General features: G+C 43.4%; 1 protein-coding gene across 1 annotated transcript in view; it reads right to left on the bottom strand.

The window, feature by feature from the left end:
* The window catches only part of LOC128544497 (ephrin type-A receptor 7-like), a 92,141-nt gene that overhangs the window by 6,000 nt on the left and 62,754 nt on the right, over positions 1-23,387 (bottom strand). The window contains exons 4-11 of the mRNA XM_053514645.1: positions 22,829-22,984; positions 18,689-19,027; positions 8,941-9,065; positions 7,705-8,014; positions 7,362-7,470; positions 2,976-3,031; positions 1,917-2,042; positions 1,443-1,628 (exon numbers count right to left, since the gene is read on the bottom strand). Of these exons, the coding sequence (XP_053370620.1) occupies positions 1,443-1,628; positions 1,917-2,042; positions 2,976-3,031; positions 7,362-7,470; positions 7,705-8,014; positions 8,941-9,065; positions 18,689-19,027; positions 22,829-22,984 (1,407 nt within the window). The remainder of the gene's footprint in view (positions 1-1,442; positions 1,629-1,916; positions 2,043-2,975; positions 3,032-7,361; positions 7,471-7,704; positions 8,015-8,940; positions 9,066-18,688; positions 19,028-22,828; positions 22,985-23,387) is intronic.

Here is a 23,387-nt window from a genome sequence, read left to right as displayed (position 1 = left end):
TTGCGAGTAACTCTCGTGTGATTGTGAGATTTTAAAACTGCCCTAAATCTCTTCAACAGAACATTCACCTGCTGTAACTTCATCAAAAGAACCCTTGAGAAACCAGAGTGAAATTCTTCTTCTTTTGGCTGCTCCTTTTAGGGGTTGCCACAGCGGACTATTTGTCTCCATCTAACTCTGTCTTCCACATCATCCCTCATCACTTAAACCTCCTGCATGTCCTCCCTCACCACAACCATAACCGTCCTTTTGGGCCTTCCTCTTCTTCTCCTGCCTGGCATCTCCATCTCTAACATTATCCTCCTGATATACCCCCCATCCCTCCTCCGCACCTTAATCTAACCTTAAACACACATCCTTAGCGTATTGTGAGATGGTATTACTCTTAGCTACATGCGCTTTGGACTGACACCAAAAACAGAGTGGCACCTGGCTCTCCATTTTGGCTTTGAAAGGAAGGCTTAACCTTTTCTGAAGCTTGAATTCTCCAAAAAGCCCTCGAGAACTTCAAATCTGCAACCTTCAGACACCAAGCCTGTGTGAGACTTGGTGTTTTTATTTGGTGTTATTTGTTATCTGTAGCTTTAGGGGTCCTTCAATAACTTGTGATCATTAGCCATCTAAAGACCCCTTGAGGAACCAACTGAGACTTACAGTAAGCTTGTTTTCTTTTGGGCGTTACTTTTTATCCTTCAAAACATCTAACGTTCTTAAAAACCATGAGTTACTTCATGCAGATTAACATCACAGCAAGTTTCTTATTTATTTCATCTGAGTTTCTCTCTCTCTCTCCCTCTTTCTCTCCCTCTCTCGTTCCTGGGATTAATATCTCGCTAATCCCTCGGGCCAGAACACATCGCTTGTCGCAGCATCTCTTGTTTTGCCTTTGAACATCACTTCTGTCTAGTCTTTGCAGTAAAACCTCAGAGAGAGCGCTGACGCAGATAAGAGACTCCTCCAAATCGACCCATTCACTGTTTCCTTTGACGTCTTCGAGAAAAATGCATCCGTCCATTTTTCTGTTCTTTTCTCCGACACGGCACTTTGGCTTTGTGGATCTTTTCCATCATCCTCATCTTCATTAGCTTCCAGATTTCTGGTTCTTTACTCAGAGGAACATCTTCATTACTTGCAGAAGAAGGATTGCTTTTGTTCTGCTGTTTGTTTTTGTGTGGTTGTGACACATCACTGAGCGTCACTGACTTTTGAATTTATTTTGCTGTGAGATGGCTGGAGAATCAGTTCTTCACATCCTTTTGTCCGTTTTTTACTTAACACCACTTTTCAGTTCCTCAGATAAAGCTTTTGTCTTTGTCTTTCCACTAATGCAGGACATGACGTGATCCGTTATATATCATGCACTTTACAGAACTGTGCGACACAAATGACTTCGACGTGACTCCAGATCACATCTGTTTCCTCGCCTCTCTCTCCGTACTCACCTCTGGTGATGACGCCCTCCAGACGGATGATGTTGGCGTGGTCGAACTGGCCCAGGATTCCCGCCTCACACAGGAAGGAGCGTCGTTGTTTCTCCGAGCAGCCGCTCCGCAGGGTCTTGATGGCCACCGGGAGCTCACGCTTACTGGGCAGCTTCAGACAGCCGCGGCACACCTCGCCAAAATCACCTAAGGGTTGGGGGGGGGGGGGGGCACAAACTTAATCTCCTAATCATCATCTAGTAGTTACTTAAACTGAGTTCTAGTGTTTCAAACATAGACTGACCCTCAAAGCAAGCAATTACATTAAAAGTTGCTTAAATGGTTAATCGATAAATGCTTGAGGGCGGGGCTACGTATACACTCAATAAGTGATGTCACTCCCTGAGCCACTGCAATTCAAACTACCAACAAGGTATTAGCTAAAGAACCTGCATGCTAATGTTGTTCATGCTAAATAGCTACATTTTGCTTTACCCGTGTGGAGGATCTGGTCGATCTTGACACTGGAGTTGTCCAGCTCTTTGGCGAAGGTGTGGACAGCCTGCAGGAGGTCTTCACACGTCTCCGGGTCGATGTACGTCCTCCGGGTCGGGATCTTAACTGAACACGAAACACGTCACGAGTCACGTCACTGATAAACTCTGAAACTCGGAGAAACTTTGTACAGTTACACACAAATCACACTCATGATTATACACGTGCATAATCACGTGACTTGGACGGGAAGATTTAAATATTCATTTATTTACTTGATTTAAAAAATAAAAACCACACACACACACACACACACACACACACACACACACACACAGTGAATGCTGATGCTTGTGAAAGTGTTTCTAGGTCAGAGAGAAATCCGGCTTTGGGTGAACAAACCGCCCCCTGATGTGAAAAAGGAGGGAAATTATTATAGAAAGTCGGAGCAGGGAACAGACGGAGGAACAAATTACAGAAAAACAGACTAGTGCACTGTGGCACAAAAGACATCAGCATGCATGTGTGTGTGTGTGTGTGTGTCTATGTGTGTGTCGTTCTCACAATAATGCCATCTTGCTTGTAACAATGAGTATGCAAGGTTGTGGGTGTGGCCTGTTCTGTTTATTGTCCTGATTATAAAAAGCAGTTCCAGTCACAGTGTATTGTCTAAGGCTCACTGCAACATGCAAAAACAACTTTCACTCCTTTATTATATACGGGATTAACGTAAGCCTGTCTTTGACAACTTGTTAAAATGATAAAGGAATTTAATAAAATTTGCCACTTGAACATTTTGAGAAAGTATTTCGTCGTATACTGGGGTGTTCCTGGGGTGCGTTTCAGGTCTGCGCTGCCCCCTGGTGGTTCGAAGAGCGTTGCAACTGTTTGTGAGCTACACTTCCATTCTCGTCTCTCTTCTCCCTGTTTTTTGTGAATGTCTCTCACACTTGTATTAAAGCTGAATGTGTGTGTGTGTGTGTGTGTGTGTGTGTGTGTGTGTGTGTGTGTGTGTGTGTGTGTGTGTGTGTGTATGCAAATCTTGTATCTTCCACTCACACTGGAAGTACAGCTCCTCGTCTCCCTCCTGGTTGGCTTTACTGTAGCCACAGTGTCTGTTTGGGATAAAAACAAACAAACACAGAAACCAGACAGTTTGTCTTTTACACTTTGATATGTTCCTTTGTTTGTATGTAGTGCAGCATGTTCACGTGTGACTCAGGGATCTCGGCGTGTACGATGCTTACTGTATGTTCGCTCCAGGTTTGCAGGCTGACGCTCAGCAGCTCAACACCACGGTTCTGATTATTCCTTTATTAAGATTATTCCTTTATTAAGTGTTAATTCTAGCTAAAAAAAAAAAAAATCATTCTCATTTCTTTTTCATTTGCTTCACTGTAACGTTTTTACTCCAGGAACGAAATAAAGAGTGGTGTTAGAATCAGGATGCGGGCTCACATCACAGAGTGAATCACAGCCGCCGCTGTGATTTATTTATTTATTTATTTTCATTTGAAACGATTCATTTTCTCAAATAAAATCTAGCAAAAAGCACGAGCTGAAAAGCGTTTCGCCCGTCGCAGCGGGACGATCTCAGCCTCCTGTAGCTTTCCTCCGTCTCGAACGCTCAGTAAAATGGACTCTGAGAAAACCACTGTGGAGGATTTGATGGGCTTCTAACCCACAGCTCGGCTACGGCGGGGAATAAACGCCAGGAAATCTCTCTATACGGAGGGGAAATGAAAGAGAAAAGAGCACATTGGCCTTTGGTTAGAGGAGCCATGAAAAGAAAAAAAGAAAGAAATTGAATGCCTGAGTAATTGAACGCCTACGACTATAAATTGTAGATTTCTTTGACTTTTTTTCTCTCTCCAGGTGGAGTGGAATACGCTGGATGTGTGTATGTGTGTGCGTGTGTTTGTTAAAAATTAAGAAAGAAAAGCAAAGAATGAAAAGGAATAAGGAGCGACGCACAGATCCGGTGTAGAATATCGAATCTGATTGAGATACTAGTTCACTCACGCTCACGCAACATATTAACAGAGCTCTTAAGCGGCGCAGCGGTAACGAGCTCGCTCTAAAATTCGCAAGACATTGAAAGAAGGGAGGTGCTCTTACATCAATCACAACTCTAGCCAATCGTAAGCCGCCTGTGAGGCGTTGATATCGCTGTCGTCCTAGTGCGTTACGCTGCTCCCGATAGTGCGGTCGACTGGTGTCACGTGCCGAACGTAAGGAAACACAGGACAGTCCCCCGTCCTCCCTGACTTGTAGCTGTAGCCTTGATGGCGGAGTGCCCTAATGATGGGTGGCAACTGGATACAAGTAAATTAGGGAGAAAATCAGGAGAAAAATCACACGCTTACTTTAAAGACATTGCGTGTCTCCATTTCCTCGAACTCGGCTAGTTTGAGACCTGCGAGTGAAACCAGGCGTTATAAACACTGCCATGCTCCGTCGCTCAGAATGGAGCGACTGATGACGTCGTGAACCAGTAGATCCTGTTCCTTCCTGGCTGTAGAATCTCAGGAAGAGTTTCCAGCTGCGACTGTTCGCTCATGTCACCCCTTCCCCTCCCCCCCCCCCACGCCGAGGTCGCTCCACCCGCTCCTTCCCAGCGCAGCAAGGATCCCATTCAATATTCATGTCCTGGCGTTCCCCGGCCCCGCGGAGACTACCTCTGAGGTTCGGCATGCGTTTCATTTTGATCGAGAGCACCTTAGAGGTCAGCGGGAAAAGAAAAGAGAGTGAATGTAAATAGTTTCAGGCTGAGAGTCAGAGAACAGGAGACACTCAGCTAATCATCTGCTTTCAACGGCATTATTCCGTCTGTGAATCTCTCTCTCTCTCTCTCTCTCTCTCTCCACCTGTTTATCGTCTTCCTTTGATTGTAACACTCAGGCGGAGAAGAGCATCAGTTTTTTCTCACTAACAAGGAGCTGTTACATCACCAGATGTACCTTTTACACGATGTTCACTCACACCACCAACCTGAGCTAATTACAACACGCCGCTCCTCAGAACGTCTGGTTTCATCTCTCAGTTAGACGGAAAAAACTCCTGAAACGGAGCGGAGCGGTGAGAGCGGACAGCTTCCGTATCTGTGTGAACGCTGACAATTGTAACGTCTGAAGATGAAGAAGAATACTTTGTCTTAAACACTGAACAGCACAGTGAAACCTCTCTCTTTAATATCACACAGCGCCCCCTGGAGTACAGAGGGTTAAGGGCCTTGTTCACAGACAAACAGATCTGACGTCAGGCTTAAAGCGGCCGAGTGTGAATAATAAGGCTTTATAATAAGGCACGCAGCGACGCCCCCCAGGGAGACGAAGAGAGAGGACCCAGAGCAGACGAGTCTGACACCGACAACAACCACCGTCCAGACAGGACGAGTCGAACCCTGAGGACAAACACGGCGGTGAAGAGCAGAGCGCAGAGCCGCCGGGAGCACTGGGGGAAAACCAGCACGAAAACCAGGAGACAACAAAAGAAAACAAAAGAAAAGAAAAGAAAAGAAAACAAACGTGCGAGTGCAAAAAAAAAAAAGAGTAGAACTTAAAAGTGAATGAAAGTGAGTTTAATACGGTGTATTTATAAATTTGTAAAAATAAATAAATAAAAGTACACCAAAAAAACTGAAAAAGATAAAAAAACATAATTTTTGGTAATTAAAAAAAAAGATTTTTGTAACATGCTTCTCTGATGCACAATTTTGCATATTTAAATGCATTTTTAAAAAACTAAGAAAAAAGAAAAATATTTGTAGATCCAATGTTTTTAAAATGAAAGAAAATTTCAAACAAAATGTTTATATATTTTTTAAATGTTATATATACATTTTTAATGCAAATATTTAAAGAAATACAATTAGATTATTAATAAAATTATTTTAATAAAGTAAATGTTATCACAATAAAACTGAATTTTTAAAAAGGGATATTTTCCTGACCCACGCACATCATCACGTGTTTAATAATCGAATGTATAATTTGCACACGTGTTTATAAAGGAGTCGCTCAATACAGCTTCATCAATAAGACTCGATGCATTCCTCTTCATTTGGATTGAAAATAACATTTGCATGTCTTCTTCATGTGAAACATTGTGTGTGTGTGTGTGTGTGTGTGTGTGTGTGTGTGAGAGAGAGAGAGACAGAGCTGTTTGTCTTCGTACACTCTGTATTATGGTGGAATTGGACACGCATCAGGGCCAGCATCTAAATTTTATATAATTGACGCATCAGACATTTTTCCTCGCTGTGTATGCTCTGTGTGTGTGTGTGTGTGTGTGTGTGTGTGTGTGTGCGCGCTCAATTCCGTGTCATGCATGATGTATGTCCTGGACTCTAACAAGCTCCTCACACGCGCATCATACATCACCTGACCGTCTCTTAAACCTGCGCTCGATAAATCCACATTTATAAACATGTCACTAAACTTAAAGTGTGGAAAAGGTGTGTGTGTGTGCATACATGGACATGCTGTGTGTGTGTGTGTGTGTGTGTGTGTGTGTGTGTGTGTGTGTGTGTGGACAATAGAGAAGCCCTGAGTGTGTAGCGTGCAGAGGAGGAGTGAATGAAAGCCATTTCACGCCACCTCTGTCTAATCCATTCTCATCACGCTGATTAATGTGGAGCTGCTGCACGAGGATCGCTCATTTTATGACGTGTGTGTGTGTGTGTGTGTGTGTGTGTGTGTGTGTGTGTGTGTGTGTGTGTGTGTGTGTTTGTTTTATGGCCGGCAGAAAGTCAGGATTGATGTTTCTGAGAGTTTGCATCATCTGTAATGTTTAAACAACAAAAACTCATTAAAACCCCACAGGACCAACATTTTACTGAAAGTGTCTCCATGGGTGTGTCTCCATGGGTGTGTCTCCATGGGTGTGTCTCCATGGGTGTGTCTCCATGGGTGTGTCTCCATGGGTGTGTCTCTATGGGTGTGTCTCCATGGGTGTGTCTCCATGGGTGTGTCTCCATGGGTGTGTCTCTATGAGTGTGTCTCTATGGGTGTGTCTCTATGGGTGTGTCTCTATGGGTGTGTCTCTATGGGTGTGTTATTACAGGTGTGTCTCTATGGGTGTGTCATTACAGGTGTGTTATTACAGGTGTGTCTCTATGGGTGTGTCTCTATGGGTCTGTCATCACAGGTGTGTATTCATTACTGTGTTAAAGCAGCAACTTTATTACAGGTGTGTCTCTATGGGTGTGTCTCTACTCTATGGGTGTGTCATTACAGGTGTGTCTCTATGGGTGTGTCTCCATGGGTGTGTCTTCATGGGTGTGTCTCCATGGGTGTGTCTCTATGGGTGTGTCATTAAAGGCGTGTCACTATGGGTGCGTCACTACAAGTCAGTTATTACAAGTGTGTTATTACAGATGTGTCAGAACAGATGTGTCATTACAGATGTGTCATTACAGATGTGTTATTACAGATGTGTTATTACCTCCTCCAGATGAGGAGTCCCAGTCCGAGAGACAGCAGCATGATGAGAGCAGCTACTGACACCACCACTAGAATCACCACCGGACTCTGCTCACTCGACGCCAGGGCCACTGCACGCAACACACACACACACACACACACACACACAGATAGACAGACAGTGAGGTCGTGGTTAGTATGCGGAGCAGCACCAGCCATTTAGCCGTGTGTAAAAGCAGTGGAGCCTGACAGACAGCCTGATGCTCTCACACACCACCTCACACGCACTGATGCATTTTAATGGCCTGTGTGTGTGTGTGTGTGTGTGTGTGTGTGTGTGTGTGTGTGTATGTGCTCGCTCTCACACTCTCCGAGTGTCTGCAGCTCGAGCGGCGCACTGAAGGCCCCGTAGTCTAGAGGAGGCGGAGAGGGAGGAGCAGCAGGCACAGAGGCTGAAGACGATGATGATGATGATGAAGGTTGTGGTGGTGGTGGTGAAGAGGAAGAGAGGAGCAATGAGGAAGAGGTGGAAGACGGAGAGGAGGAGAGAGAGGAAGGGGCGGGGCTGGAACAGGTGCGGATCAGGAAGACGTAGGTGGTGCCAGGTTTCAGGTTGTTCACGCTGATTTTGGTAGCTGCAGTTTTCACTGTGGAGTAACTCTGGTCCTTCTGCTCCTGCGCACACACACACACACACACACACACACACACACACACACACACACACACACACACACACACACCATGAGCTCTCAAGGAATAACATCCTAACACACTCCGTAATAACATCATGACAACTTTCACACAATAGTGTTATAAATACAGGCAATAAATCCAGCCTTGTCCTGTCCCCGAGTGTGTGTGTGTGTGTGTGCGTGTGTGTGTGTGTGTGCATGTGCGTGTGCGTGCGTATATTGATTGCTTAATATATTTACATTGCTTAAATGTGTTACACACTTCCCGCTTCTACGTTCTCTGAATTATTTAAATCAAGTCAAGTAACGCTACAACGCTACAACCTTATTTAAAAGAGCAGCGTGTGCTGTTTGGCGCCCCCTGCTGCCTGGCAGCTGAATCACAGCTGCAATGGAAGCGCATCACGGAATTTATGTGGCGTGAATTATTTTTAAGGAAACACCTAGGCCAATCATGTTAAACACATGATGCTCTATGAATATGCATAAACATGCTAATTTTGAAACGCCCCCCATGCCCTACGCCCCCCCCCCCACACACACACACACACATTTCTGACACGATGCTATAACAGAACTTACCATAGTAGCGTTTCAGTAAAAAAAAAAAAAAAAAAAAGTTGATTCAAAGTCTTACATACTCAAGAGAACTTTTTGAAAAAGTATTGTTACCATAGCAACCATAAATAGCTTAGCATCCAGACTCCCAGGACTTGATTTGATTTGTCCAATGCTGTGAAATGTCTCTAATGACATCTGATGCCTAGTCCCGCCCCCAATCAGTGACCAACACCTAAGAAAGTGTGGATTTTACACGAAGGAAAAGTGCAGAAGCGTCTTCAGACCTTCAGCACGGCGTTCTAACAGACTTGTGAAGGACTTCGGTGACGGAGACGGCGTTCGTACCTTCTCGTAGTATTTGATCTCGTATTCTGTTCGGCTGTTGCTGGCGTTGGCCGAGTCTCTCCACGCCAGAGTCACACTGCGCTGCTCGATCTTCTCCACCCGCAACTCACTGACCTGAGAGGAGGCTATGGAGAGACAGAGAGAGAGACAGAGAGACAGAGAGACAGAGACAGAGAGACAGTGAGAGACAGTGAGAGAGACAGAGAGAGAGACAGAGAGAGACAGTGAGAGAGACAGAGAGAGAAAGACAGTGAGAAAGAGAGAGACAGTGAGAAAGAGAGAGAGACAGAGAGAGAGACACAGAAAGAGAGAGAGACAGTGAGAATGGGAGAGAAAGACAGAGAGAAAGAGCGAGACAGTGAGAAAGAGAGAGAGACAGAGAGAGAGAGAGAAAGAAAGACAGAAAGAGAGAGAGACAGTGAGAATGGGAGAGAAAGACAGAGAGCGAGAGAGAGATGTGAATAATTAAAAGTGGACACCTCAGGCAGTTTATGTGCCAGCCTCAGCACTAAAGTTTCTTTTTTCATCGCATTTCTATTCGCATCAGCTGCTTTCACACCACAGAATTTCAAACCGCTTGATTGGTCAGGAGTTTGGTTGGTAGGCGGAGCTTTGATGGACGTTTAATATCCGTCCCTAAAAGCTTTATTTCTTGTACTTTATTATTTATATACATATAAAATTATAAAAGTGCTCGTGAGCATCTCCAAGTACGCTTCCTCACGAATTGCAAAAGGACACACACACACACACACACACACACACACTCCTGTAGCGTGCGCTCCTTCCCTCGTCTCGGGCTCGCACTCGCGTATCTCAGTGTGTTTATAATGACATCACAGTAACCACGCTGTAATTGCTGTAATCTGTCTCCGCTTGTACTTTGTAATTAAGCCGTGGAATTTACGTGACGCTATTGTTTCGTTCTCGCGATGAATAATTCATCGTCTCTTTGTTCTGAAACTCCAAAACATCAAACAGACGAGCGAGAAAAACCTCGACGAAGAAGAAGAAGACGACGACGAAACGAGAGGAGATGAGAGCCGAGCCGCGGTGCCTTTGATCATCATCCCGAAATACAGCTTTATTAGAGCAAGTCAGATAACTGACGTGTGTGTGTGTGTGTGTGTGTGTGTGTGTGTGTCACTGAAAGAAAAAGTTACAACAAGCTCTTCTGTGTTTGGGATCGTCAGTGAATTAGATAGAGAGAGAGAGAGAGAGAGAGAGAGAGAGAGAGAGAGAGAGAGACATCAGTCTGCGGCGTGACGTTCTTGTTGTCTCGCTGCTGATGGAGACGTAAAACCTCAGCGGGAGAGTTTGAGTGACAGCCATCAAGCGCAGAGCCTCGCTAATCATCTCTTAATCAGAGCAGCAGGAAGGGGGCGGGGTGGGGGCTTCTACACCATCTCCCACTCCTTTACACACACACACACACACAAACACACACACACACACACAAACACACTTTAATCAATTAGCAGGGAAGAAGATGCAATGGTGCTCTTTCTTAAAAAAAAAAAAAAAAAACGGTTTCAGGGGGAGATGATGCTGAAATCTGATTAGGTTAAGGGACTATTATAATGGGACTAGAGACTAGGACTAGGAGATCTGACTGACAGAGGACAAAGGACTAGATTTGAGATGGACTAGACTCGTGGACTGCACCAGGGGATATTGGCACTAGACTAGGGGATAGGTGAGGGGACTATAGACCTTGATGATTAGATTTTGGAAAAGGCCAGACTTGGGAACTAGTAGTCAAGATAGACTTGGGATGAACCATCCCAAGTCACTATGATAGTTAGTCAAGTGGACTTGACTAGGGGATTGGTAAGATTAGGAGGCTAGACACAATGGAACTAGGGCTCAAGCAAAACTGGGGATGACTAAGTGAGACTGGCGGACAGGCTAGTTTGGTGGACAGGATTGATTACGGGACTAGAAGCACACTAGTGGATTTGGAGATAGACATTGATGGACTAGACTACTGGAGTAATACAATAAAAGAACTGGACTAGGGTTAGGGTTAGGGTTAGATGGGTTAGTGATGATCGTGATGGTGATGATCATGATGATAGTTGATGATTGTGATGGTGATGATTGTGCTGAGAGTCATGATAGTTATTATAGTGAAGATCATGATGGTTTTGATAGTGATGGTGATGATCGTGATGGTGATGATCATGATGGTGATGATGGTGATCGTAATGATCGTTATAGTGATAGTGATGGTGGTGATGATAGTAATGGTGATGATTATGATGGTGATGATGATGATAGTAATAATAGTGATGGTGACGATAGTGATGGTGACGATCGTGATGGTGATGATCGTGATGGTGATGATCGTGATGGTGACGATCGTGATGGTGATGATCGTGATGGTGATGATCGTTATGGTGATGATACTGATGGTGATGATACTGACGATCGTGATGCTGTCGTGGCTCTACAGGGTTGAGCTGAAGAAACTACAGCACTGAGAAAACTGCAGATCCAAGACTCTGATACTTAAATCACACATTTAGCTCCACGTGCTTGGATCTGGGTGAGCAGCTAGAGCTAAGTTAGTAATTTTGGCTTATTAGGGATGGCAAGCGGACAGGGGGCGTGTCCACATTTGCATATTCATAGTCTCTTTCCTCTCCATCTCTCTGTGTTGATCCTCATTCCTTTGGTGTTGAATAATGTATGCAGCGCTGCGGGGTGCGAGTCAGCCTTCTGCTATAACTCAATCTGACAAAAAGCTCCTGCAGACAAACGCAAACAGGTAGTGCGTGCACACACATACACACACACACACACACACACACACACACACATATATATTACTGATGGCCTGACCCTGACTGAACGAGGGGCCACAGGAGGTGGGATGGAATTGAACTGTTGGCGAGTGGAGCTCCATTTTCCTCACACCGCAGGCTGAATGTAAAAGTGCCCAGGACCAGACTGCAGCATTATTCTGGCCTCTCAGAGAGTTAAGCACACACACACACACACACACACACACACACACACACACACACACACACACACACACACACACACACACAATGCATATTTAACCACAGGTTCCTAAGGCTATTGATGTAATGAGCCTGCAGCTGAAGCCTCGGGCCCGTGGTGCAGAGCCAGAACATCTCCACCGGTGTGCAGCTGCAGGACCTTCACTGGGGGTCCAGACTGGTGATGATGATGTTAGACCTGTAGATCTTCATGTCTGCTGTACAGAGCACCTCCCAGACAGACCGGGTTACATTCACATCACTGCACTGCACTGCATAGACTACCACGTGGATTAGACTTTAGGAAGAGGACAGAATACTGGAGAGAACCAGACTATAGGACAAACTAAACTAGCCTGGGGACTAGATTAGCAAACTAGATAATGAGCAGGACTAAGAGACATTCTTCTAGATTAGGAGATTAGACTAGGGAAGGGATACAAGACCAGAGGATGGAGTACTGTAGATTATAAATTTGACTATGGAATGGGGCAAGATTAAAGAACAAACCAAATGTAGACTGATTAAATTATGGATTGGACTATAGGACGGACTAGATGACTAGACTGGGATAGAGACAATGTGATGAAACTAAACTAGTGGACTTAAATGTCTTAGAGGACGATTTCGGCTGGGAAACAGACCTGTCCCCCTATTTACTAAGCATCTCAGAGTGGGAAATAGATCCAGTAGACATACATTTTCAGAGTGACACTGAAAATTAGTCCTAATTTTAGGAGTAGGAGTAAGAGCTATACATCAACATGCTTAGAAACTAAAAATCACTCCTACCTTCACCAACATGTAGGAGAGCTCAAAAGGTGAGTGAGCTCATAAAAGACACGTTCGGACAAAAATAGAAAACTTTTTGTAAGACACTGCGTGCGGTATGTAACTGGTTCACTAACAAACATCTCGTATGACGTCTCCGCAGGTGTCCGAGTAAAAGTGAAGATGCAGCTTTAAACCAGGTTTGTTACAGCCGACAATGTTAGAAAAAAAACTCTGCTCTTACGGATCATTCGCAGGTTTATACATTTACACACCATGCAGCGTGAAATCATTAAAAAACAAGCTGCGTTCAGGCACATTACTGGTTTCCCTGAAGTTGTGGGCATCATCCATGGCACCCACATTAAAATATTCGCCCCCGGGCAATGACGAGGAGGCTCATGTGAACAAAAAACATCATCACAGCATCAACACTTAAGTGGTCATGATCATCGTTTTATTTTATACATAGACAATTATTTTAAAAAAGAAATATAATATAAGAGACATGTTATGATCAGCACTTTATCACTTCCTTAACACGTCGTATCTCAGTGTCTCACACCCCTCGGGGGTCCCTGCTGCAGACTGACAGGTGGCACTGATGCTTTCACAAACTTTTTTGTTCACACACACCTATCTTTAGGGCAGAATTTTCCTTTAATTGTGTCTTTGCAAAAACCTGTAAAAACTACAACACGGCCCTCAGTGTCGTAAACACAGTGAGGTCACACGCTTCCCCGGACACAGTCCTAGTCCTAGTCCTAGTCCTCGCTGAGAGTAAGAGTAGGAAGCTTCATAAACAACTTTTACGTCTTATTGTGAGCTAGGAACACTCCTAAATAGTTCAATATTTTGAGCGTGATTCCTAGGAGTGATTCAGAGACGTTTAGTAAATACAGGCCCTGGAGTGGAGGACACAACAAGACTAGAGGACACGGGGACAAACCCGATTACCCTCTATTCACCATGCTTTCATACTTTGTGTGTGTGTTTAAATAAGAAGCTAAAAGGCTGCGGTCTGGCACTGGCTCTGTATCTGGCAGCGCATGCTCGGCCTGCTTTAATCTGCGTGTATCAGGCAGCTCGATGGGGAACGCTATCTGGCAGGAAGTTCCATCTACATGCTGTTTAATCTGTGCTATCAGGCTTTCAATGACAACACACACACACACACACACACACACACACACACACACACACACACACACACAACTTGGCAATCATGCCTCATGCTCATGAGAATTAAATAAAGAAATAAAGAAATAAACATACAAATAGGGGGCATTACCCAGAATGCTCGGTGGCGCGGATGCCCGATATCGTTTATATCATCATTTTTATGAGGGAATGAAAAAGAGGAGAGACGCGCGGCACAACACAGGAAAGTAATACATATCTATCCATGGGATGACATTACACACACACACACACACACACACACACACACACACACACACACACACACACACACACACACACACACAGGGCAGAAATGAAAAAGATCACAAGCTTCTCTCCCTCTGTGCGCTAGAAGAATGAAGGAATGAAGGAGAAGTTATTACCTTCATTATAAAACTTTTTTTTAATGTATTTATTTATTCTCTGAATGACATCACTGTATTAGTCACTGGCCACTTTAATAGGAACACTTATACAGTAATCAGAACTCCTCCACTCGTGTTAGGCAAAAAGCTACACTGATAGCTGGGAAATTATTAAGTCCTTTCAAGTACTGTGTGTGTGTGTGTGTGTGTGTGTGTGTGTGTGTGTGTGTGTGTGTGTGTGTGTGTAGGTAAATGGCTTTCTTCGAGACATTCTGACGTTAGAAGACCAACGGTGATGAGGTGGCTAAACTCCAGTAGACTAAATGCACATGCGCGCACACACACACACACACACACACACACACACACACACACACACACACACACACACACACTTAAGGATAATGAACACTTCAGCAGAAGAGAAGGAGGAAGGAAGAGGAGGTGTGCCAACAGACTTTTCCCCTCTTTTTATTCACATAAAAAGGTTCAGCATCTTGGCTCACACACACACACACACACACACACACACACACACACACACACACACACCCACACACCCACACACCCACACACACACATCATACAGCATCCACAAGTGTGTGTGTCTGAGTCAAAGTGATTTAATTAACAGTTGTGAATTTTTGCAAGTTGCCGGACACTCAGTAATGCAGGGGGGGGGGGGGGGGGCTTTACTGGGGTGGATGAGTCTGAGAATGACTGAGGAGAGAAAGAGAGAGAGAGAGAGAGAGAGAGAGAGAGAGAGAGAGAATGGATAAAGGGCTAAGGGAGGAAGGGACAAGAGCATAAAAAGAGAAAACAAAATGAGTATAAATGGCAGCATGAAAGAAGATGAAAAGAAAGAGACAAAACAGAGGAGATGATGAGAAAAGAGGAGAAGATATGAGACTTAAAGAAGGCCAGCTGGAACAAGACCTAAGAAGGAGAAAAAGACGTAAAAAAGACCAAACCTGCTGGGAAAAACAAGATGAGGAGCAAAAGAAGAACTGAGACTAGATGAGAAGAGATCGGAGGAGAAGAGAAAGAGACGAGATAAAAAAAGGAAAGAAGAGACAAAGAGAGAGGGGGGGTATGAGGGTGAGACGGAGAGATAAGGAAAGAAAAGAAACTTGCTAAGAAGATGAAAATGAGAAGATGACAGAAGACAGAAATACAGTTAGAGGAACGAGGTAAGATTAAAGAGAGAGAAAAGGAGAAGAAAAGACCAAACAAACAAAAAACGACCCTGACGTCCCACACACACACACACACACACACACACACACACACACACACACACACACACACACATATCATCAGTACACACACACACACACACACACACACACTTCATCAGTACACACACACACACACACACACACTTCATCAGTACACACACACACACACACTTCATCAGTACACACACACACACACACACACACTTCATCAGTACACACACACACACACACACACACACACACACACTTCATCAGTACACACACACACACACACACACACTTCATTACTGACACTCCGCTCTGTGCAGCATTACCTTTTATGGAGTTATGTGGGCGTGTCTAAATGTAAATGAGCTGACTGGCACGTGTCACCGTCACACCCGAGGATAAATAATAAATCATAAATAAATAAAAAAAGGTTTTCTGTAGTAAATCCGGAGTAAAGTGTAAAGATTCATGAGGAAAGAATTCATGTCCCTATCCGGTCTGGGAGACGAGCCCAGTGTGTGTTTATGACCTTAGCTGCTGTGTGTGTGTGTGTGTGTGTGTGTGTGTGTGTGTGTGTGTGTGTGTGTGTGAAGGTAAGATTGTTCTCTCTCACGACGGCTGTAGCTTTACTGCGTCGCTGCGGCGTCTTTAACGAGGCTGTTAGCATTTCACAGAGTCATAAATCTGGCGGGTTTACGGGGTTAGCATCGCGGCGCGTGATCGTGGCGCGTCAGGAGATGAAACCGGGTACAGGTTTTTACGCTCTTAGAGTGCAAAGGTGGAAAATATCTTTACAACGTAGCCGCTTATTGAGACGTCTCGATGAAATGTAACATTCTGCAAAAATATTTATCTGATTTACTTCAAGATGATTTTTGCTGGCAAAGCAGGAAAGGGTGCCAATACTTTAATGTTTTTAAATGTAAAATACGATGATCTGTCCCGGTGAAGAACGTTGTAAGGTTTATCCTCTCGTAGTGAGCGTGTGCAGGAAACGCAGGCCGAGGATAAACATCAACAAAATAAAATAACTTTTATAATTAAAATTAGTTAATTATGTTTTAGATTTAAAAATATACAGAGTATAAATCATAAATTAAAAATAAAGAAATGTCTCTGTCCCGTACTGTAATTAAAAATCTTTACCTTAATAAGGTACAGTGTGTGTGTGTGTGTGTATATATGTGTGTGTGTGTGTGTTTTCTGGACCATCCTTAAAGAAAACATACATTATTTAATAATTAAAAATAAAAGAAGAAAAAGAAGAAGGACACAGTTTATTTGTTTATGTGAAGTGGAGGTGAAGGACGCCGCCGGCCGCGTCCCTGTGTCCCTGCGTCCCTGCGTCCCTGCGTCCCTGTGTCCCTGCGTCCCTGCGTCCCTGTGTCCCTGCGTCCCTGTGAGCGACTTTAAAGTTCACCTCCGTCACTGATTACGGCACGCAGCGTTACACCGACATAAAGAGGGCCGTACTCCCACCGAGCGCTCTTATATCATCCCCTGAAACTTCATTCCAGTCCAGCAGAGCGGACAGTGTGTGTGTGTGTGTGTGTGTGTGTGTGTGTGTGTGTACGGCCCGCTCGCTGAACACACTCCACACCCCGAGGTGAAGGAAGACGTGGGGACGTGGAGAGGACGACATTCCCACTTCATAAACACTACGTGTGGAATAATAAAGAGCTTTAACAGTACAGAGGTCGGGCTTCGCGAGTCTGATTAAAGACAGGCGTCAGGGAATAAACTCAGATTAATAAACTTACATTTATTACATTTATAAACACGGTGATTATGGGTGGAAATGGTTTATTATTATGATTTTTAATCTAAAACTTAACTTAGTGATAAAAACACTGAAAATGCAGCAGAACTACTTTATACTAGAGGAAGCAGAGACGCGTGTACCTCTGGAGTGTTTAACATACAGTAAACAAAACACAACACGTACTGCGTTAAAACTAACAAAACACTTTTATACTGTAGCATCACTTCATGGCAAATATATATTACAGCTTCTTTAGTTTCATTTTATAAAAGGTCCCATTATTTGATTGTTTCCTTAACAAGTGGACCCAGGTCTCAGAACCCCCCGAGTGTGTGTCAATAAATTAGTCAATTAGTTAATAAGTCGATGGATTAGTTGACACGGATTAAACCCCCCGCGTGTGTTTCAAGTGCTACTATTTACTGATATTTTATCTTTTCTGTAAATTTGTTCCTAAACTTGTTTGTCACAATCTTATAATGAAGCGTTCTGTAAAAGCGTCTCCTAATGAAGTCCTTCTGCTAAAAGAGAAAACCCTACAACATGTAATTTATAGACACCTAACTATTTACAGAGCTTTTAGTAAATTATTTACCAGCGTGTTTAATTACAGGCAGCCTGGATCTGTGCATCCTAATAAAGCACCGAGACGCATCATGCATCCCTGATTCACCATCCGACTCCCGCTCACTCTCTCCCCCGAGTGTGTCTGTGTGTGTGTGTGTGTGTGTGTGTGTGTGTGTGTGTGTGTGTGTGTGTGTGTGTGCAGGCAGATGTTCAGTAAACTCAAAGGTGATGATGTGCAATCTGAGTTCATACGCTTTCAGAGTAGGATTAACACGGTATAAAGCGTTAAAGTGAGGCTGAAGTGAGACTTGTGGGATGGAAGGTTTTTCATACGATTAAAGAAACATCAGAAAGCAATATTTTTTCACGTGTATAATTGTTAAAGATTAGGGAAAGAATTATGTAGTTACGCATCACGTTTCTTAGTTTGTATAAGGTTGCATTCAAGGTGTTAAAATGTTGCAGTACCTCTGTGATCCTACAGGTGGCGCACTCTAACAGTGTGTGATAGGAGTTTATTATTTGCATTAGAAGTTTGTGTAGAACTATAACAAAAACTGAACTTATCACAGTAGAAATTGACTCAGCACCTGCAGTAGGTATCGTGATAATACCGTATCAGGTCGCCCTGGTGATTCCCTCTCCTAATAATTACACATCAACGTTTATCTCTCAAAATTAACTATTAATGTTTGACGATTTGAGGGGTAAGTAATCCTCCATTGTTACTCTCCATGAAAATTAAAGATTGGATGTTCTCGCACTTTGATACAAAGGAGATGAAGTTTTGATTATTTAGATCTCGTAATTCTAAGGAATAATTCCTGACATTGAGGATCTATAAAAGTTAAAGCGAGCTGCGGTTACCTGGCAGGCTGGTGGAGATGTTGACCTGGATGTAGAAGCGTTTGTTGGGCAGCAGCTCAGACACGCCGTTCCTGGCCTCCACGCTGAAGGTGTAGTTGGTGTTGGGCAGCAGGTTGAGCACGGTGACCGTACGGCCGCTCAGGCCGCTCTGCTGAGGCACGAAGCCCACGTTGGCGCCGCACGGCTCGCAGTGTTCCCGCGGCCCGGAGACGCAGCGATGACACGCCACGCTGTAGCTCACGTCACCGCGGCCGCCCGTTTCCGCCGGAGCTGCCCATTCCAGGATGAGCGTGGACTGTTTGAGGGTGAAGAGCAAATCTCGTGGAGGAGAGGGCGGTCCTAAAAGTCGAAATAAGAGTCAATATTAATATCAAAAAAACAAATTCAAGAGTAATAACATGACGCAAAGGTTCAAAGGCTGTACTGAGCCTCTTTATAAAAAATTGAGCTTGAAGAATTTTTTTTTTCTACATCAAACCTTCCCTCACTGGATTTGTCAAGCGGCAATCCAACATCTACACAACATTTTATCTGAGAGAGCCATCCATCCATCCATCCATCCATCTAGGAACCTCAAGAACTGTGGAGGCCATTAGTGACCATTTTCTTTTTTTCCATTTTTACGGACGTTCTCTCAATATCACAAAAATATTAATATTAATGAATGTTACAGGGAATTTGGGAACAGCAACTAGGCTATATTAATCTGCATGTTCTTGGGAGTACCCGGAGTAAACCCACCAAGCACAGGTAGAACATGCAAAACCCTGCTCACCACTACGCCAGCATGCAGAGGTTCGAGAGAGCAAAGAAAGAAAATAGCAGATACAGTAACAGATACAGTAAAGATGCTGGCCAAAGCTCATGTGGGTTTATTGCAAACCAAAGTCACCAGTTATACCAGATCTACACCTTCAAACACAGAGCTCGCCAACGAAAAGCCCACTTGACTCGGACTGGCGGACGGGAAAACTACTTCAACTCTTTCAATAATAAAAAAAAGTTTTAACTCTTAATACATAAAAAAAAACTGTTGCTACACACAAAATCGTGTACAGCAGACAATTTACACGGATAATACATTACAAAAAGAAGTTCTAGTCTTTAATTTTGTCATTACAAGGTTAGCAACGATGTAGGAGTGTGTAAATAGAACGGAGAGCAAAAATACCCCAATAATAACGCTAATTAAAGTTCAGTCAGTCTGACATTTACACGTTGTACAGTTCCTTTTCTGCCAGCGTCAATTACACTGTACAATAACTCTGTGTCAGGACACGCATCTCCTCCTCTGACTCTCTACATTATCGCTATAAACACACTCCTGTACATCCTGTTCTGTTCTTAATAAATCTGTTGAAACCCCACAACGCACCTTAATGCAGGAGATTATCCGCCCGACTGCACTGACAAGATCATCTACATTCATCCTCTTCTCTTCTATTAATATTATTACACATATACAGTCTGTGCACCTTCACGTGCAAGTACTTAAGACTCCACGTGTAGATACAATCATAACGTACACAGGATGATTGAGTTCTTATTAAAACGCAACAAATGGACTCATTAAGCACTTTAATGTACAGATTCTCCACCTGACGGCGCTGATAAACAGAGTTTTACAGCTCTTCAGGAATTCTCCTTCATTTAACTGCGACACGTCAAATGGAATCAGGTTTTAAGTCAATTTATGTATATTTTCAGATTTATAGTCCAACAAGTTCTATCTGGCTGCCAGGGTTATTACTGTATCATGTCTGGTTCCTGAGATATGACCAGCATGAATGTGTTTACGAGGAGCGCCTCAGAAATCTGTCTAAATCGTACTTTTAGAATATTAAAACGTTGTTTTAGGATTAAAACATTATCAAATCTGATGAAAGATCAGAAAGATAAAGGATTTATTAAGCAAATTTTTCTGCAATTTAACACCGAACATGTGAATTTAAAGTAAGTGAACACATGTCCATATCTTCGAAATGTTCACATGTAGGGGACTTTCCCATTCTGAAATCATTTTTATTTTTTTAGATTTTGTAACAGTTCTAAACAAACTTTGCAAAAAAGCTGTGCTGCCCGACAATGTGTGAACAGAATATAGCACCACCTGTAGGACTTTAGAGGAACTGGAGTTTTTTTACTGCCTAAAATGCAAATATATAAAAATTTTATAATTTTAGAGTCAGTGTGATGATAAATGAATTGGCACACAACAGAATCCCAATACAAAACGGAGTCAATCCGCCACCCCCATGCATACCCCCAAACCCCCCATGACCTGTGTGACTTAATACCAGACTTGATATAACGACTTACAATTTATCTTCTATCTTCTTTTTGGGCAGCAATTTAAAATTTGCTCTGTAATACCCTGTAATAAAGACACCTTGTTTGTATAATTTATAAACCAGTTTCTATAGCATTACAGTTTCCCTTTGGGATTAATACAGTAATCTATCTGTCTGTCTGTCTGTCTGTCTGTCTGTCTAACCCTGTAACACTACAGGTTGGATTGTGCACGGCTGTTATTCATTCACCTGCTCCCTCACCTGAAACTCTCTCACTTTTTAGGTTTTTATAAAAAAAAATTTTTTTATACTAATCCCACCGCTTTTAACATTCTCTCATCTTTACGTTCCTAACCTAGATTCACGGACCGGTCCCGATGATGGTAATTACGCAATCAATAACGTAATTTACGCAGTAATTGCAGCTCTATAAACGCCATCACGAGCCCCGCCGGCGATATAAAAGCAGCACGAATCAATACTGTAATTAAAAGTGCAATTACGATGCTATAAAATTCATCACCGATCCCTCGTTCAGCTGAAAGCCAGAGAAACCCATTCAACCTGTGAAAGCCGCTGCAAGCCCCTTGGTTTTTTTTCCTCCTCCTCTTTTGTCTCCTCGGAGTATGATAAGTGTGATAACCTCTCGGCCACGAGCGCCGCGCCGCGCTCGCACCATAAACAAAATTAAAAAGGTAATCAATGGGATTGTGTAGCTGATACTAAAACACACACACACACTCAGACAAAAGTGGTTAACATGATGGATGAGGTTTATAAGGGTGCATTGTGGGTAGACATGCATTTCAAAAGTATTAACACCCCCGCTTTTGTCTCTTTTTTTTATTTATTTATTTATTTATTTATTTATTTATTTTGTGTTGGTACAACCTCAGACCGTTTACACCGCATGTAGCTGAAGCTGAAGGTTTTCTTGCTAGCAGTTTGGCACACCAGGAGCTCCATCAGGTTTAGGTGATATAGTGATGAGGGTTTTCTGGGTTCCTCTAGTCCAAAAAGTTCCTCTTGGTTTCATCTGGTCTGAGAATACTTTATTAAAGTGCCCCTATTATGCCATTTTAAAGGTTGCTTATATTGCTTAATGAGTCTCTTAAAACAGGTTTACATGTATGCAAGGTCAAAAAACACTTTAGTTTTGTCCAAAAATAGATTTAATCTCACCCCATTTCTAAATGATTCGTAAACAACTCGTGTGAAACAGTTTGAATCTTCAGTCTGTCTAAACCCCTCAGATGGCGCGGTCCTTTATGACTGGTCTACCGCTACAGCGTGTGTTGGAAAACAAAACGCCCATGACCATAACCGAACGACGGCTCTGGAGACCCGTCACAATACATAGAAAAGATGGCGTCAGTTTTACCCTATGTTCACATACAGCTACATGACACACTGCACAAAAGATCATATTGGAAAACCCATAATAGGGGCACTTTAAGTGCCTTCGGACCAAATCCCACCATGAAGACCTAGATGGCTATCTTTCTGGGATGTTCTCACAAGCCTTCCATTAGAACCCTCACCCCTCCTGGCTCTTACTCACCTCCCCTGACTAAAGCTTTTCTCACCTGCCTTCTGTGTCGTTCAGGATTTCATCTATATTTAAGACGAAACAAGCTGACTGTGCTACTATTATAGACCCAGATCCTTTCACAAAGGTCTATGGATGACGTCAAAGCTTGTTTTTGCACTGAATCATTTCTACTGAATCACATCCAGTGAATCATGTCCAATTCTGTGGCTCTGAATTACGTGCAAAAAGGCCCGACAAAAAATACCACCTGGAGTTTAAGCGAGCGCCGTTAGGGCTCTGTGATGTTACAGTACGTACGTGTGCAGGGAGCCGACGGGGGATCCAGCAGTGTTCGGAAGTGGCTCTCTTCACACACGCACACCACGGAGCCCTCGTCCTCGGCCACGCTGTGAGCGGGACACGCTAAACACTCCTGCTGCTGGGAAGACATCTTATAGGTGCCCGGTGGACAAGCTGCAAACAAAAAAGACAAACCAAACAGAAGGAGGTTATATACTTACAGTAAAACATGAAGCGTTATCATTTGATCATCGGGTTTACTCTAATGTCTCTTATTAGTGTATTTACAGTACGGCAATTAAACTAAACTTCTGTATTAATGACACTAAGCCTGATTCAGCTCCAACATGTTTATTTGCGACACTCAGGACTTCATCAAGAGCATCAGGGTCAAACTGGCCCGGTTTGGAGGCGATCGTGTCAATCCATTAAATTTGTGCATCAAATTGCATTGTGTGCGTTTCACGAACGACCCAAAATAACTGACTTCCTGTTGAGTTGAGCCGCTGACATGCTGTGTGAAAGTGCAATGAGCTTTAAATGCGTACCGGGTTTCACATGTATACATGCAAATGTG

The sequence above is a fragment of the Clarias gariepinus genome, chromosome 16 (genome assembly GCF_024256425.1).
Source record: "Clarias gariepinus isolate MV-2021 ecotype Netherlands chromosome 16, CGAR_prim_01v2, whole genome shotgun sequence".
NCBI lineage: Eukaryota > Metazoa > Chordata > Actinopteri > Siluriformes > Clariidae > Clarias > Clarias gariepinus.
Note: the sequence above shows the minus strand (reverse complement) of the source record. Positions and strands in the feature narration are given on the sequence as shown.